This window comes from Myiozetetes cayanensis, unplaced genomic scaffold (genome assembly GCF_022539395.1).
Source record: "Myiozetetes cayanensis isolate MyiCay16 unplaced genomic scaffold, myiCay2020 scf21, whole genome shotgun sequence".
Classification (NCBI taxonomy): Eukaryota; Metazoa; Chordata; class Aves; order Passeriformes; family Tyrannidae; genus Myiozetetes; species Myiozetetes cayanensis.
This window is the reverse complement of record NW_026087423.1, coordinates 8,504,300-8,520,621: the sequence shown is the minus strand read 5'-3', so window position 1 is coordinate 8,520,621 and position 16,322 is coordinate 8,504,300. Positions and strand designations below refer to the sequence as shown.

Genomic DNA, 16,322 nt, shown 5'->3' with positions numbered 1-16,322 from the left:
TGATTGTTATCTAGAGGCCTAAAGTGTACTTATTAATTGAAACATGGTCTGGTGGAGCTTCAGAAGCCATTTTGGGTCACGGGTATGTATTGGGATAAGTTTGGGGGGGAGTGGGGGGAGACACAGTTATTTGATTGTACTTTTCTAGGGCCTTGTTTTTATAGCAGATACTAAAATCCCTCATACTCTAAGGCAGAGACCTTGAAACCAACAGGAGTGTGATTTTACAGCAGGAGTAAGTTAGAGGAGCTGAGCTGAGTTCCCCTGCCTGTCTGCCAGCATTTTGCTGCTCGTGGTTTTTCTTTTTTATTTTTCCCTTCAATTTTTTTCCTTTCTTTTCCAAAATAATGGGGGTAGGAGGAGGCTACTGAGCAAAGCCACCTGCAGAGTGAAGTGTACCTGAACAGCCTTGAGGGAAGAGTGAAGCAGACCACATACACCAGTGTGGATTTGACACTGGAATGAATACATAACTCAGGACTGCTCTTATCTTACGTCTTTTTCTTCAGCATCCAGTTATTAATTATTGCTGTCATCAAGCAGTGCCTGGGCCGCTGCTAAAACACCAGCTGGATCATCTAGTTCAATCTAAATAAAAAGAATACAAATCAGTTATGCAGTGTAATTGAAGAAGCTTAAGGTTTTATAGATCTTGATTACTCGAGCATTAACGGAGAGTCTCCCATGTATCAAGACTTAGTTCATACAGCAGCCTTTCAGTTATTGTTTTAGAAACACTGCTACACTTCCTTAATTTTATTAGTGTGTTGAACATCCCTTCATCTTGAAATAGCTCTGTGTGGAGTGGCTGAGTCTCCTTTAACTAAACACATTCTTGGACAAAACAAGAATGTCTTTGATTTGTAGCCTGTTGGAGCTCGTAATTTTTAAAGAGTGTGCGTGAAAATGTTTATGAATATCCGTTAACTTCTCTCATACTCTGAGATCAACGCATCTCTGGCGATTGAAAGCACAATAACAGCAATGAAAGTTGATGCTTTCTTTTTGCCCCTAGAGCAGAAGAGAATTGGGTCATCACTTGGTCTTCAGGGAGTTAAATAAACAGTCAGACTTGAACATCCTGCCTTAGCCTACCGGCGCAGTTCATCCCAGACTGATGGGTTGTTGAGGCTGTTCTGGGTGACCTTTGACAAACCACATAAGGTAAATATTTTTAGCTACAGAAGTGCTGCTCCTTTCACTCTTTTTGAAAAATAGAGATTGTTTTTCCCTGGTGGGTATTTGGGGTTTATTACTCTGCACTGCTGTGGGTGTGCCTGGTACTTACAGGATTAACTGGCTTGTCAAAACCATCTCTGCTCAAAGGGCCCTTTGCTACAGAAACCAGATTTGAAAAAATAGGGGCAGTGAAGGTGTAGCAGCTGTGAGCTTTGGAAGGCTGCAGGTACCAGGTGTCATTTGCAATGACCTTGTCCCCAGGGCAGAGGAGGGCAGGTGGCTTTACCTGCGTGTAGGGCTGTGCTATTCCCAGTGTTCCTGGAGCAAAGCAGTGTGCTGTGGTTACCCAGGGTGGTTCTGCTTGGCTCCACGCAAAGAGGAGCTTCCCCACCCCTTCCTGCAGTAACCATCCCCTGGAAATGCGATGCCTTTGTGTTTCATGGGGACAGGCACTGACTCTTCCTCAGCAGTGGGAAAGGTCATTCCCCTCAGTCATGGGAAAGGGGAGCAGAGGATGTTGGCTCTGGGACACCATCTGCCCACCTTGGGACCAGGTGGGAAGCTGCACACACCCCTCTGCCTCTGGGGCTGCTGGACACGGTGAGCTCCTGACTTGGAGTACCCAGGCAGAGGAAAGAGCTGCTGTGAGCCCTGCAGCTGCCCGGGGTTCTGCAGGGTCTGCTCAGCTTCAGCAGTTGGGCTTGGGGAAATCATCTGGGTTTGACGCAAATCCCACAATTGTCTCTGCCTCTATTGTCCCCGTTTCCTTTGTGCTGCCTCAGGTCTCTGAGCAGTTCTGGTGCATGAAAACTGCATTTTTTCAGATGTAGGTCATTAGGAGGCTCCAGCAGAGGCTGGATGAGCTGTTAGTCCCTATGGGGCCCTTGAGGACACTGCTGGCCAAAAGACACTGAGCACACACCCTGTGAGTGGGGAATCCCACGGGGGCAATCACGGGAGAAGTGAAATGCTACCTGGAGAGCTGACCCAAGTTCTGATGGATGCAAACACTGACATTTCCAAGCAATTACCTTTGGAATTGGATACTTAGTAGGGGCCGGAGCTTTGTCTCTGTCGAAGTCAACCAGAATTCCACACTTAGCTATATCTTCTGCCCAGGTGCCTTCTAACAACTGTCCCTTATCCACGTAGAAGTATCTCCCAGGGCCATGCTTCTTTCCATCTTTCCAACCTCCTTCGTACCGATTTCCGTTTGCTGCAATTAAATACGTGACCATTTCATGAAGGGGCTACAAATGAAAACAATCAAAAGAGCAAACAGACAGAGAGGAGATGATGTATTTGGTTTCTCTCAGTAATTTCCAGGGGACTGCAGCACAGCACAGCACATTTTGCTTCTGCAGCGCTCTGTTTGCTGCGCTACAGAGGGAGAAGAGGCTGTGGAAGGAGCCCATATTTGCCCACCTGGAACAAGAACTGTGTCCACCTGCTTTGTTCTTACAGGAATACTCATTTTTTGCTGACACACTGAGCAGGTGAGCTGAGGGTAAGGGACTGGTCACTGAGTCAATCCTCACAACGTGAAAAATTACAGGACACAAGTTTCAGATTTGTCACTGCAACAAATCACACAGGATCTCTGGCTTGAAGAGAGAGGTTTGCTTGTCTGGGCAAGGAACAGAGCACTGACTGCTGTCCAGTCAAAATAATCTTGATTTCAAAGAATACTTGCAGTTAGTTTTTCCTCAATGAATTAAGGCTGAGAATTGCTGTGAGTGTCTGAGCAGTTCAGCAGTTACTGTTTTTCCAGCTGTGCTGCTTCTCCTGGCGTTTTTCTGCAAGTTGAGAGAAGTTATTTTTGGGCTCTGTGCTGCTCTCCAGGAATCCAGCCATCCATCACCAACAGGGAAAGCAGAGCTGCAAGGAGAGGAGAGAAGCCTCATCCTGGTTGAGAAGGGGCATCATAACCACAGTGATGCTGGGATACCTCAAGGCCATCCTGACTCACTGGGAGAATCCTCTGCTCTCCCCTTTGCCTGCATATAGTGTTTCTAAGCCCCAAACCATGGGGATTTCTGATCAAATTAGTGAAAGTACCTTTGAGTCTCAGCTGAACTCTGCCATTCTTCATGACAAGAAGTGGCTGAAATACCAGGGCACCCTGCCTGGTGCTGCAGAGGTAGCTGGGGCCTGCCAGAATGCTGTGAGGAGGAAAAACCAAAAACGTCTCTGGGGCACATGGCTGCCGGGCTGCTCAGGCAGGGTCTGGTTTACAGTCTGGAGCTGCAGTGGTGGTTATCTGCAACTTTGATCTGGTTTTGTGCTTATCTGCAGCGCCAGCCCACCCTGCCCACTGGTAGGAGCACCAAAAAATCACCAAAATCACAGCCCTGGCTCTAATGGAGGGGGTAGGGAATGCCCAGGCTGCACCGTGGTGTCCAGCTGCTCCCATCCCCTCTCTGAGTCGTGCGCTCCCTGCTGATCCCAGCGGACATGCTCCATTCGGGAATGGCCGTGGTGGAGGCGGCAGAGCAGCGCGGTGCTCCCAGCCGAGCTCACCCTCACCGGGCACGCTGCCACTACAAGCAATTTAATCTTGAGCTGCAGCTCATCGTGACCTCCACTGGAGAACTCCTTTTCTTTCAGATCGCAGAGCTGCCGGCACATGGGCACCCTTCCAGCACGGAGCTGAATGCATTAGGCTTGTGGGTATGAAAGAATTGCTCCGGCTAATTTTAACCAAAAGGAATCCAGCTCACAGTCAGTTGCAGGCAACGCTGGAGGCAACGGGGCTCTGAAATGGTGCATCAGCCGGTTTGTAACTGCTGGTTTGTAACTAACATGGAATTGGATGGGAGAGCAGCAGATCAGTGGAAGGTTTCTCCCTGGAAGCAGGTGCTGATTTCATCCAGATGGGCCATTGGTCCAAAGTGCCTGTGATGTGCAGTGAAGGTCATGCCCATTTCCCCCAGCTGCTTTGCTTTGCTAATTACTAGCCTTGAGATCACTTTCAAGCAAAAAAAATAGAATAGATGAATACTAACATGGAGATAATATTTCTTCAAATGTTCTTGGAATGCCATGCCTTGTATTGCAAAGGACTGGGATTCTTGGTTTCAGGGAAAAATGTGTTGAACTCCATGGAAATTATGGGGAAAAAAATTTCAAATTTCTGTATTTACGCTGAGATTGCCCCTAACATTCCAAATCCATGATGTGCCTGGTGTTATTTATGGAAAAGAATTGTGTACTAATGAAACCCCTGTGATCACTCAACGTGAGCTGCTGTCGGAAGTAAGAGAGGGGATGGAGTGAACTCAACAAGAAAATTCTCTGCTGGTTTTTTTTTCCTGTGCTGGAAACTGGACTCCTCTTTGGTATGCAGAGCTAAAAAGTCTGTCTGGCAAAGTGCCTGGCTTGAAAAGAGAGATTTGCTCTTCTCTGACCCAACAGTATATTATCTCTAACCCGAACCATCCCAGTCATTTAAATGTAAATCACAGCAAAAATAAGCTTTCCTCTGTGTGGGCCTGAGCAACGCTGGCCCTCACACAGCCTGTGCTGCCTCCAACCCCAGACCAGGAGGGGAGGGATGGCATGGAGCAGCCACAGCCCTGCTGCAATGCATGGAGCATCCAGAAATCTGGATGGCAGAGACACCTGGGGAGCAGCACGACACCAAAGAGCTGGAAGGGGGCAGGCGGGTGCCCGGGGTGAGGGCGGTCGGTACTTACCGAGCCGCAGCATCCCCTGCCCGTTGGGCTGATCCGCCTCCCACTGTCCCTCGTAGCTGGATCCATCCCGGTAGTACATCCGTCCCCAGCCGCCCCGCACTCCACCACTCCACTCGCCCTCGTAGCGCTCCCCGTTGGGGTAAAACCACACCCCCTGGCCCTGGACAGCAGCACAGAGATGGCTGGTGAGGAGCTGTGCTGTTGAAAGGGGTCAGTGTCCCAGTTTTGGGACATCTCTTGAACACACTGTTCCTTTGTTTATTGCTCTTACACATGTGGCAGCCCAGCTCAGTGGCTGTTTGTGTGCTGAAGGAAACCAGAGGTGGTAGTGTGGGATTCTTTTTGGCAAATGGTTTTATTCCCATGACAAACTCTTGGGTTTATATCTCAGTGTGTTTTTATTGGCATGATTGCTGCTAATATTTAGCTAAAAGCGGGTTTTACTAGTATATAAACCTGCCTGGGGATAGAGGCAGCATTAAAGGATGTGTCTCTCAACATGGGGATTTCATCCCTTTCAACGTTGATGACACTTCCTTCCTACAGCCCAAAGTGTCCCACCTGAGCAACTCCATCCCTTGTTTATCTTACATGTGGGCTTGGCATTAAGAGAAGTCCAGAGTTACCCCCTATACCAGGGAGTTATACCAGTAAGAAATATTTCCATATCACTAGTGAGTTTTCCCATAGGAATAAAGCGTTAATTTATCTCTGAGCAAACAATAAAATCAGCTCTGGAAATAACTGATTTTGAGTGTTGATTTTACTAAACTGCATGAAGGTACAGGAAAAACTTTGGTAGAAGAAAAGCCAACCCTAGAGATACTTGGATGTCATTTCACCCAAGCTCAATTATCCAAAATATAACCTGAAAGAAGAGGAGGAGAAGCTCCCTCCGAGAGACTGGAGCCACACACCAATTACAGGCATTGGTGGTGATTAGTTTAATTGAAGAGCAGACAAAGGCAAGCACAAGGTTTCCATTGGCAGATCCAAAAACGTTCCTACAAGGATTTTGCACATGAGATTGCAGTCATTTGTACCAGATGACTTTCTCATTGTATTCCTTCTAGAAAAACCAGTGATTTACGTGACAGGCTTAATTTCTAAAAGAACTCATGTTATTTGTCTAACATGCTGTAAAACTCACAGAATAAGGTACATTTTCCTGCAGTGCTTATAATACAGGTTCCTCCAATTACTTCAAGGATAAGAGGAATGGAAGGGATGGGTAGGGAGGATTAAGAGGTGGGATATGAAGCCTCTCATCCTGCTTGGCCAAGCTGCAGGTGAGTCTGAGCAGTAACCACTGCTCTGCAGCAGCTGGTTGGGGCTGTAGCCCGATAACCAGGGTATGAGTGGGATCAGTCCAGCAGGGAAATGGCACTCCCGTAAAAATCATGGATTTTTACTCCTGACCATTCAATTCAGCCTCAGTATTGGGCAAATTAGGATTTGAAGTGATCTTTTTGCACAGGTGCACCCAACCCTTCCCCGTGTTTTGGGTCACGCTGCCTCACTGCTGGCACATGCAGGAAATCTCACTTACAGTTTTCTGGCCGTTTTTCCACCAGCCTGTGTACATCCTCTTGTATTCCTTGGTTACAGGGTCAGGAATGCTGTATGAGCCATAACCATCCTGCTTCCCAAACTTCCAGTCACCACTGTAAATAGCTCCAGTGCTTTTCCATATCTGGGTGCCTTTACCTGTTTAACAGACAAGAGGAATGCTGGGGAGTTTAGGAGAAGGGTGTCCAGGGCTGCCTTCCTGTTCCATCCCTGCACTGGGTCAGGCTCATGTCTGGGATTCAGTTTAGCTTCCCAAGTCAGAACCATCGTTAATCTTGATCGGGGGCTTCCTGTGTGGCCTTTGCTGAATGCACTTTAATCTTTCCAAACTTCGTTTTACTGCTTGTAAACAAGTCTGTCCTGCTCCGGCTGCTCAGGGCTCGGTCAGGGTCTCCTTCCCCTGCTCTGTCTCCTGCAGCACCCACCACAGCTTGAGGATAAACTGAGATTCCTGAAGCCAAGTCAGGAGCTGAGAAGCTGCAGGGACTGTGCAGCCAGGGCACATCCCAGTGCATGGAGCGCATTGCAGTTTGCTGTGTTTGGAGAGGATTTTTAAATATCTATAAGAGAGTTATTTTGGGTAATTGCCCTGAGTGCATGCAAAAGCTCTTGAAGTTAGAAATGTCTCTGAGTGCATTTTTACATTACATATATCAAAGATATATATATATATATAGTCATACAAGAATGAATACTCTTCCAGGAGCATATAGAACCACTGACTGCTCCCTGCCCCTAGGAACCTTTCTAAGGACATCTAAATCAGTACCTTTCCTCAGAATTATGTGTCTTACCATGTTTCAGGTTGTTCAGCCATTCTCCAGTATACTGATCCCCATTTACAGCAAAAACTGTGTGTCTTAACCCACATTTCTGGGCCTTCCTGTCCCATTCATAATAGAGGGGCTCTCTAGCCCTGGGGTACTTCACAATGGGCATATTGCTGGTGTCTGGAGAAAAAAACCAAATGATTATCAGAAATAAATTAGAGAGAAATTACTAAGGCAGGTATGGGCAGAAGAGTATATGTGAGCTATGCCTTAAGATGCAGATGAGTCACTAACTGATGCCTGGCTTTGGAGGGGTAAAACAGAGATACAACAGGAGAGAGCTAAAAATACTGAAGTACAAACCAGCACTATGTGACAATGGGCTTGGAGCATTGCCTGGCCTGTTAGGAAATGTTAAATAAGGCTCAGGCAGGTCAGGTTTGTGGTGGGCATTGGTCTCTGCACCTGCCAGAGGTCTTGGGGAGTGCAGGGAAAGGCATCTCCTCCTCCATAGAACGGACAGAATGGATCAGGGAGAGGCCCACCTGGAGCTGGGACGCTTCATACCCCCAGCAATGCAGCTCAGGCTCCTTTACTGCTAAAAATAACTGTCCTGCAGGGGTCTGTTAAAAGGGGTTGAAACCACAACGTTTCTGTCTCCCAGGAGGCTGCAGACTCGCCCAGGGCAGGCCAAGCGCTCGCCAGCTGATCAGGCTGCCAAGGAGGGGACTTCTGAGTTTGACATGGGGTTAAAGCATGAACAGCAGGCAGGGGATGACGGGTACAGAGGGAGGGGATTCAGGTGTCAGAGGTCCAGAGGGGAAGGTCAGCATGTGGGAAGAGGAGGGAGAAGATGTATTGGCCTATCAATACAGAGAGGAAGGAGAATGCTGGAGTGCAGCACGGTGGTGATTTCTGGGCACTGTTCAGCACAGTGGGAATTCGGGAACAGACTCAGAGGTGAAAGTGGTCTCCTATAAACCATAAACAAATGCCAAATGGGGGCTGTAGAAACAAAAGCAAGTTTCTAGGAATGCCGTCAACATCCAGAGCTCTGCTGGGGCCCGGCAGGTTGGGATGCTCTCCGAGTTTGTCTCCTGGGCTCCCCCTTCTGTCCTGATCCGCTGGACTGAGCCATATGGAGTGATTTCGCTGCGTCTCTCCCTTCTCGGCAGAGCAAAGCTCTGGTTCCTGCTGTGCTGGGGGTTGCGAGGACCTCGGCGTGGGGAAAAGTGTGGAAGCTGGGAGGAGAGGGGAAAGGAAGGTACTTCAGGTCACTGCTAGGGAATAAAAGCTAGAAATTATAACTAAGAAAATACATTAGCGTCCATCATCAGCTCTTCACACCGTTGTGGGAAATGATCATTCCATAGCTAAATGGGGGGATATCATTGCTGAAGAAAGTGCTTTACGTGTCCAGGATGAGCCTTCCCACCCAAAATGCAGCTGAGTTGTGCAGTGCCCATCCCACGTGGCTCCTCACCGTGGGGCTGTGGGGAGCGCAGGCAGGGCTGGGGAACCTGCCCGGGCACCGCACGGTGAGCTCAGACCTGGGAGGGGGAAAGGTTCCAAGCAGGGTGCCGTGGGAGGAGAGGAGCTGAGGAGCATCTTGTTTTGAGGCCACCGAGGACAGGATCTGTCACTTGGTGTGACACCAGCCCACTGTAGAGGATGGTTTATCAGCAATACAAACAAGGATACAGCACAACTGCTGAGTCCTCCCTTGCCTTTGGGTGCTGCAGCCCCTAGAGAGGGGGGTTCTTGGCGGTATTTGCCAAGGGCTGAGGGTTTACAGGACACAGAGCCACACGTTGCCTGTTTGTATCTGTCCTCCCCTTGCTGGGGGAGAAGAGCCAAGATACAGCTACTTGCACCCACCCCGACACCGGCTCTGATGAAAAGTCTTTTCACTACCCCTGCCAGATGGGAGCATCGCTCTCCCACCACCGCATCCAACCATTTCTTCAGCTCAAAGCTTGGGATTTACAGACTCCAGGGAGGATTCCCAGCTGCGGGGGCAGTCCCAGCACCCCTCCATCTGCTCGCCAGGCTCTCCGAGGCACAGCCCGCGCAGAGCACCCGGGGTAATGTGGGCTGCCGGGACCCCCCCTTATTTGTTGAATCCCCTTCCAAATTTACGTCAGCTATGCCAGTTTTGCGTAAGTGATAACGCAGTCGGTATTCGCCGCCCTGGATGTTTTAGCCACCTACTCCGAGGGCGCGGCCAGGCAGCGAGAGGCAGGCGCTGCGGAGCCGCTCCGGCTGCAGCTCTCGGTGCCGGGGGTCAGGGGCTCTGCCGCTGCGCTTGGGGCTGAGGCTCTTACAGACCCCCGCATCCTCCTCCAGACCCTGCTCTGCCAGTTTTGTCTGGTTTCTGCTAAAATGGACCTTTAGTTTGCACGGCCCTACAGGAAGCCTATTTTCTCCCTTGGCTCTTCGCAGAACTTCAGAGCAGTGCGACTGAGCTACAAATATTTTTTTTTTTCCCCGCCTTACATCTTAACGAAAAGCAAGAGGAAAATACACCTTGCTGCAGCGAAGCGGCTGCTGACTGTCCCTGGCAGCACCCTGCCTGCCACCGCACCGTGTCCCCTTGCGCACCCCGCCCCGAGAATGTCGCGGCTGAGCTCAGCCCTGGCGGTGAGCCGGCCCCACGGCACTGCCCTGCGCCGGGGTCCCTTTGCCAGCCGCGTTCGGCCCTCGCTGTCCGGCCGCCCCCACCGCGAGGGCCAAACCGCGGGCACCGACCTGTGCTGGAGCCCGCTGGGTGCTGCCTGTTGCAGCGGCGGGGTCGTCATAGCAACGTGCCAAACTCCTGCGGAGCTGGAGCAGGGAGCAGGGCCGGGGAGCGAGCGGAGCGGCTGCGGGCGGGCAGGGAGGGCGGCGGGACACGAGCGATCACACCGTGCTCCCCACGGATGGAGCTACGTGTCTTGAGATCGGGATTTTCCAGCAGAACACAAAGTGCTGATAAGCAACGAGTGTCTCACCTCCGGTTGGTTTTTCGTAAGCCCGGCAGCAGAAGGCTGGGAACGAGAGCACTGATTACAGCACTGATGGGTAACTAATAAATCAGCCTTGAAAATGTCAGAGGAAAGGAGAAACCCCCTGAAAATGCACATCAGAGGTCTTGAAGGAGAAATTTGAATAAAGCTGACACTAATTCCCTCATCCATTACATTTCTTCCACAGCCACAGCGAGCAGCGATTGCCATCATGGCCTTGTGGGTGTCTGTAATAATCTTCCCTAATGGGTAATTAACTGTGCACATTTCTACTATAAAACCAAAGGTCTCCTATGACTCCCATGAGCCAAATGCATTTGATTTTCATCCTTTTGGCACATTTTTCGTGCACAGCTCGGCAGGCTGGATGGTTAAAATATTGAGGTAGGTGGGAAATCTTGTGATGAAAACAAAGCAGCCGCCTCCGTGGAGGTGAGACACAGCCTGGTCTGCCCTGATGGGTGTTTGTTTGCCATCTTCAGTGAATTGAATGTGGCTTGAATGTTGTGTCCATGCCCAGACAGGACAGAGGGATGGGCTTATCCCAAATGTGAGTGTGACTGAAATATTCCATTTCCCACGACACATGTGAGGGCCATGGAGCCAGAGGAGACAATGCCACTGCCTGGGAAATCAGGTGGAGAAGGAAAATGAAGAGGCTGGAGGGAAAAGGTGATCCACAGCCAACAGAGGAGCTGGTGTGGAAATGATGGAGGGAGATCTGCACCACGGAAAAAGACAAGCATGGAATTTCTGGTGAACTGGGAAGATGGCAGCTGCCATCCAGGGATGTAGGAGAGGTGGAACTTACAGCAGGAGAACCAGAAAGAAAACTATGGAAGTTGACCAAGTTAGGAAACACTTATACATGAGAAAATGTTTCCTGTTTTTAAAAAGGAGATGAAGATGTTCAGGAAGGATTTATTGCCACTCATTCACGTGAACACATTCTGGTTTGGGGCAAAGCCCAAGAATTACTGAAGACAATCATTCCTGTGTTTGAGTGTGGCCAGTTGTAAGGGCTGGTGTGGGGAACAGGGATTTGGGGAGGAAATGAGGAAAATCCATTAGGGAGAAGAAAAAATGCTTATTGCAGCCCAAAAGCTACAGCCTTAAATTACAACCAAAAATAGCCCTTCTTGGAAAAGTATTAATTATTTTTAATATTTCAGCCCCTATATTTCACTGCACTTAACTGAGAATTTGGCAATTAAGATAATTAGCTAATTCAGACCATTTCACTTGTTTATTTTTAAACAGTACAGGCTGCCTGAGGTTTTTGAACTGCAAGTCCAAACTGTGCCTCACTGAACCACGGCTTTTACTAACCAGAAGTGATAGACATATTTGAAACTCAATATACATTTGAAACCAATAAAGGCTTTTAAAAAATTAAAACACTTTAGCAACAAAATTAAAATGCACAAATTGGGATCAAAAAACTGCCCCTGTGTCTGGATATGATGGAGGGAAATGGTTGGTGATGCCTCAATTTCTGGGTCACTTATTTTAAATCCTTCTGCTCCAGGTCTCTGTGTGTTTGTTATTTTAGTTCCATGGTCCCAGAGTGGGTTATCACAGACCCTCCTGCTCCCACCAAGGAGGCTTCACAGAGACATTTATCTGGGAAAAGGCTGTGTGTGATTCCCATTTTCTTAGTCCAGGTAGGAACATCTGAATCACACTTAATTATTTTGTCACTTGTTAATATCATTCTGTACCTTTTTGTATTATGAGGGTACAGAGTGGGGAAATGTAAGGGTATTCTTCTCATTAAAAAAAGGCAAAATTAGACCAGCTTGAAGAGAAGGTGGTGATATTTGAAGCTTTATCAGAAGGTTCTTTTGACTCACTGAGGAGAAAATTCACTTAGAAAATGTCATTCCATTATGAGAGAAGGAACCCCATTAGTAAGTAGGGAGTGGGCATAATTTTCATGAGGGGTGCCAGATATCTAGAATATATAATTCAGTCAGACAGTGAGATATAAACCTGAACTGCCCCTGAAATACCCTAACCAAACCTCTCCCTCTCCCAGGAGCAGTCCTTTCCAAGCACAACACTGTGGTCACTATGATAAGTAGGGTCAAAATCCAAGTTATAATGTACTAGGAGGAGAATTTGGGTTTTCCTTTATCCAATTCCCCTTGTTCTGGCTTTTCCAGCAAAATCTAGCCCCAAATCCCCTTCTTGGCTATTTTTTGTGTGTGTGTTGTTTTTTTTTCTTGTTTCACTCTCAGAGACTTTGGTCACTGACACCAAGGAGCACCAGTAAACTCCTTCACCAGGGTGTGACAGGGCTTCAGTTCTGTTACTGTTGGCACTGTTGTTGCTCCAGTTGTCTGGCAGTTGATTAAACCTTACATTTATTAAGACTGAAAGGAAGCTGTTAAATCCATCCATGTGAATTATGCTCTAACTCAGTCCATTATTCTGCCAACACAGTTTGTGGCCATGGGCTTTCAGCTCTCCACTTCCTTTCAGGATGGATATAGTGAAGAGCAAACCAAGCACTGGGAGGATGTGTGTGGAAACACTCCTGGAAACACGCCTTTCTGGAGCAGGGCCCTGTGACACCTGATGGACACATGATGAACCTTCATTTTTTTCATTCTAAAGAGTAAGATTTAAAAAAACCCTATAAAACTAAAGGCCCTCAGTATTCTACATCAGAAACCAATCATTTTTGCACTGAAAGGAGACAGCTGCTCTGAGCTGAGTTTGCTCTCACAAAGCTTGGGGAATCACCCAAGTGAAATGCCCAAACCAACTGAAAACTGTCAGAATCAATAATTTAAATTTATTCTGGGAACTTTGTAGAATAAATAGAGAAAAAGCATGTAGAGAAACATATGCTGGAATTCTTTAAAGGTGAAGAATGTGACAACAACATACTGTGGAAGTAGGATGCTCAGATGCCTGTTTTATTGCTGCTACATTCAATAGAAAAGCCAGAGGAAGAGGTGGGAGGGTTTGGGACTCCAACCAAGCTTGTGTCGGGTGTAGCCGGATGAGCACGGAGTGGGTGCAGCGCTGAAGGAGCTTCCCCACCACTCTGCTTTTAAGAATTGTTATCAGCAGGATTTAGGAGGGACTGAAGTGAAAGGGTGGAGGTGCAAACTTCACTGGTTGACTCTGGCTTAAGAGGCAGCCTTGCGGGGAAGTGTTTCTTTAAAACTCTTCCCTCCCTTTTGCTGGCAGCAGCTCTCTCAAGATAAAAATCATGCTGGTTTTACAGCAAAACAACCCCAAGTAAGAGCCCTGGGTTATCTGGAATGTTGGGGCACTTAGATAGTCATGCAAAGTGAAAGGCTGAAGTCCTTGGAGCTGACATCAGATACCCTCTCCCCAGGAGTTTCTGTTGCTGCAGGTTTACAGCTAATGGTCTCTACTTAACTACCTGCAGCAAGATAGAGGTTCAAAGGTAGAGTTATGATGTTAATTAGTGAAGTCACACAAAGCTGAGAATTATTTACTGTGCAGCTGTGGAGCAGTTTGCAGGACTCTCAGTACTGTTGGAGGCAGATAAATTTGGCCATACTTGAGCTACTGCTTCACTTGAAGTCCTTAATTTGTTCCTTAAGTGACAAATAACTCCAGATGAATACAAGATGAATCAGCAGTATCAATTTCCAGCTGAAACATGAGCCAAGTATTTTATTTATCATGGTTTATTGTCACCTGATGGTAGAACAGGGACTCGTCTGCATTTATGTTTTGTCCTTTCCCATTTGCTGTGCTGGAAAGAATCTGCATTTCTAGGACAGGGAAAAAGCATCAAAGGAAACATCCTCAGTTATCTTAAGAGAAAAGAATGAATGGAATTTGCGTTCAGGGTGGAGGAAGGTGAGGGGAAGGAGCTCACATGTGACTGTACATACATAACTACGTGTACTCAACCAAGTCTAACACCAAAAGAACAAACAGTCACAGTTTCACTGTGATCCTTAACTCAATTTATTAACTCAATTTCTTTGATATGTTCTCTGGCAGTGAATGGTTGATGAGCTGGGGATTAATTAAGGTAAAGGCAAAGCAGAGATTTCGTGTCTGTAGATCTGCCGTGCAATGGCCTTACATGATCTCTGGCAGCAGCAAACAGCCACTAAAAGGTGCCAAGATACCTAGAAAAAGATACCTAGATGCACTTTTATCATAGTCCAGTAAGGTCTTGGGTTGCCCACTGAGTGCCATGGGTGCAGATATTTAGGGGTGCATTTTAGTCAGATAAAAAATAAAACCTCAGACTCTATTGTTCCTATCTTTCCATAAGGAGAGAGTTTAAATTATTTTTTCCCCAAAATAAACATTTAATTCAGATAGGAAATGTAATGCCCAAAGACTGAACTTTTTAAAATGGCTTTTCTGCAGGAGCTGCTGCTGTAGGCAGAGAGGGACATTGTCCAGCACAGCCTGATGAGACACAACCCCTGCTGCCCTTCCAGCATTCCTTCCCCATGTCCCCAGCCTTGGGATTGGGAAGATATGACTTAGGTCTGCAATTTAATTACAATCTGTAGTTTCCGTTCCTACTGAGTAAAATTATATGCACTATAATAAACAACTTATCTAGATCCAGTTAAAAAAAGCTCATTGTTACCTTATCTTGCTTTGGTTTTACTCACAAAGATGTGATTGAAATAAGGAGATTAAACAAACAACTACAATCTCCCAGGAGGTGGAGAGAGATTACAGGTAATTCTGAAATCTTTTGTCATGGTGCAGCATTAAATAATGTAGAACCAGCTGCAAGGCCAACTGTGCTACACTCACATTGCTGGTGTTTAGTGAAATTCTTTCATGTTTTCTGCGTTAAAGAAAATACACATCTCCCGAATCAATATTAACTAGCGTGTCTTAATTAAAAAGTTGAAGGAAATCTTTTGAGGTTATAATCATACACAGCCACGACACGGATAAGAATTGTTCCTTGTCAAGAGGTGTAGGGGAGAGGCAGGAAAGTTTGGAATAAAGGTCTGGTGATCCCTTGGTGTTCTGGGAGAGCTCCAGGGCCAGCACAGCTCGGAGTGGGAAATGCTCAACATTTCCTGCCTTTGTATACACAGCACCTGCCACAGCCCTAAAGAAATGTCATCAGGCTGCAGAATTAAACCCAGGGCAAACATTCATGGCTGATACGAAGAGCTTTCTTCAGCCCTTTTGAGGCTTATAGCTCAGCAATGAAAGGAAGAGTTTTAAGGGTTATTTACAATTTATGATGTATCCTAGAAGTAACTTTCCCTGAATGTTAGGACTGACACAAGCAGTTGAACTGTTAGTGTTTCTACTTAAATGTTTTTACTTAAAGAAAATAAGGTCCAGTCTGGATTCCTCCAGCTCTTCATGAGGGTGTCAGCACCCCAAACCCCCTCAACAGCCAGGAGTAAGATGCAGCTACATCTTTGGGGTGACCTTGTCATAAGCTGAACTGACAAAGTAACTGCAAAGGAGGAGGGAATATTTTCATGAGGGAAGGAGAAATAATTTGGCTGGTAGGGAGTACTCTAACCTTGAGGTGAACTGGAAAGTTTCGTCACATATCCAGCATGGAATCAAAGCTGCGATCCGAGATGTGATCCTTTCCCTTCTAAATTGTGTAATCCAAAATCCAGGCTTCCTGTAACACAAACTCTTGTTACGTGGGGTTGTGGACAAATGCTAGAATCTGGGAAAATTTAATGCAGGCATGGCACACTCCTGTGACATTTTTACTGCGTTGATTAGTTGTTTATTCTACTTCAGGATTATCACAGCCACAACACACGTGCTTGATCCGTGGATGATCACGGCCTCACCGGAGGAGCAGCAGGGACAACGGAACATCCCTGGCCTTGGTGGTTCCTAAACCAATAGAAATCCCCAACCACTGCAAGCTCTGAGCAGGTTTCTCTGGAAACAAGGGAACAGGTCATGGACCGCATTTCAGGTGTCTACGCACACATGTATGAAAAGAACATGCATAAAGGACACAAAACAAGCAAAGAGTGTGAATACAGACCTAGAGAAGAACCAGGGACAGCAGGAACACTGAGGAGTGTCTCTACACCCAATGTTTTTGGTTGTTTACACCAAATCCAAGGAAACGGGATCCCACATACACTCTC

The 16,322-nt window shown here is 47.2% G+C and overlaps 1 protein-coding gene across 2 annotated transcripts; it reads right to left on the bottom strand.

Annotated features, from left to right (window-relative positions):
• Positions 1 to 45: 45 nt before the first annotated feature.
• Positions 46 to 16,322, bottom strand: MORN3 (MORN repeat containing 3). 2 transcript variants are annotated; one of them, XM_050318168.1, is made up of 7 exons: positions 16,217 to 16,322; positions 15,728 to 15,835; positions 7,238 to 7,393; positions 6,424 to 6,581; positions 4,875 to 5,034; positions 2,211 to 2,395; positions 46 to 588 (listed from the first exon to the last, which is right to left on the bottom strand). In XM_050318168.1, exons 3-7 carry the CDS (start codon positions 7,380 to 7,382, stop codon positions 520 to 522), a joined length of 717 nt encoding a protein of 238 aa, XP_050174125.1. In that variant the 5' UTR covers positions 7,383 to 7,393; positions 15,728 to 15,835; positions 16,217 to 16,322; the 3' UTR covers positions 46 to 519. The 2 variants fall into 2 exon arrangements, with proteins under 2 accessions (XP_050174125.1, XP_050174126.1); XM_050318169.1 differs by lacking the exons at positions 15,728 to 15,835; positions 16,217 to 16,322 and adding an exon at positions 9,962 to 10,042.

Excerpts from the sequence above, each read along its gene's own strand:
- MORN3 (XM_050318168.1), bottom strand. The coding sequence starts at position 7,382 with ATGCCCATTGTGAAGTACCCCAGGGCTAGAGAGCCCCTCTATTATGAA. Across the intron at positions 6,582-7,237 it reads GCTGAACAACCTGAAACATG|GTAAAGGCACCCAGATATGG; the intron begins GTAAGACACATA and ends TCTGTTAAACAG. Across the intron at positions 5,035-6,423 it reads GGAAAAACGGCCAGAAAACT|GGCCAGGGGGTGTGGTTTTA; the intron begins GTAAGTGAGATT and ends GCTGCTGTCCAG.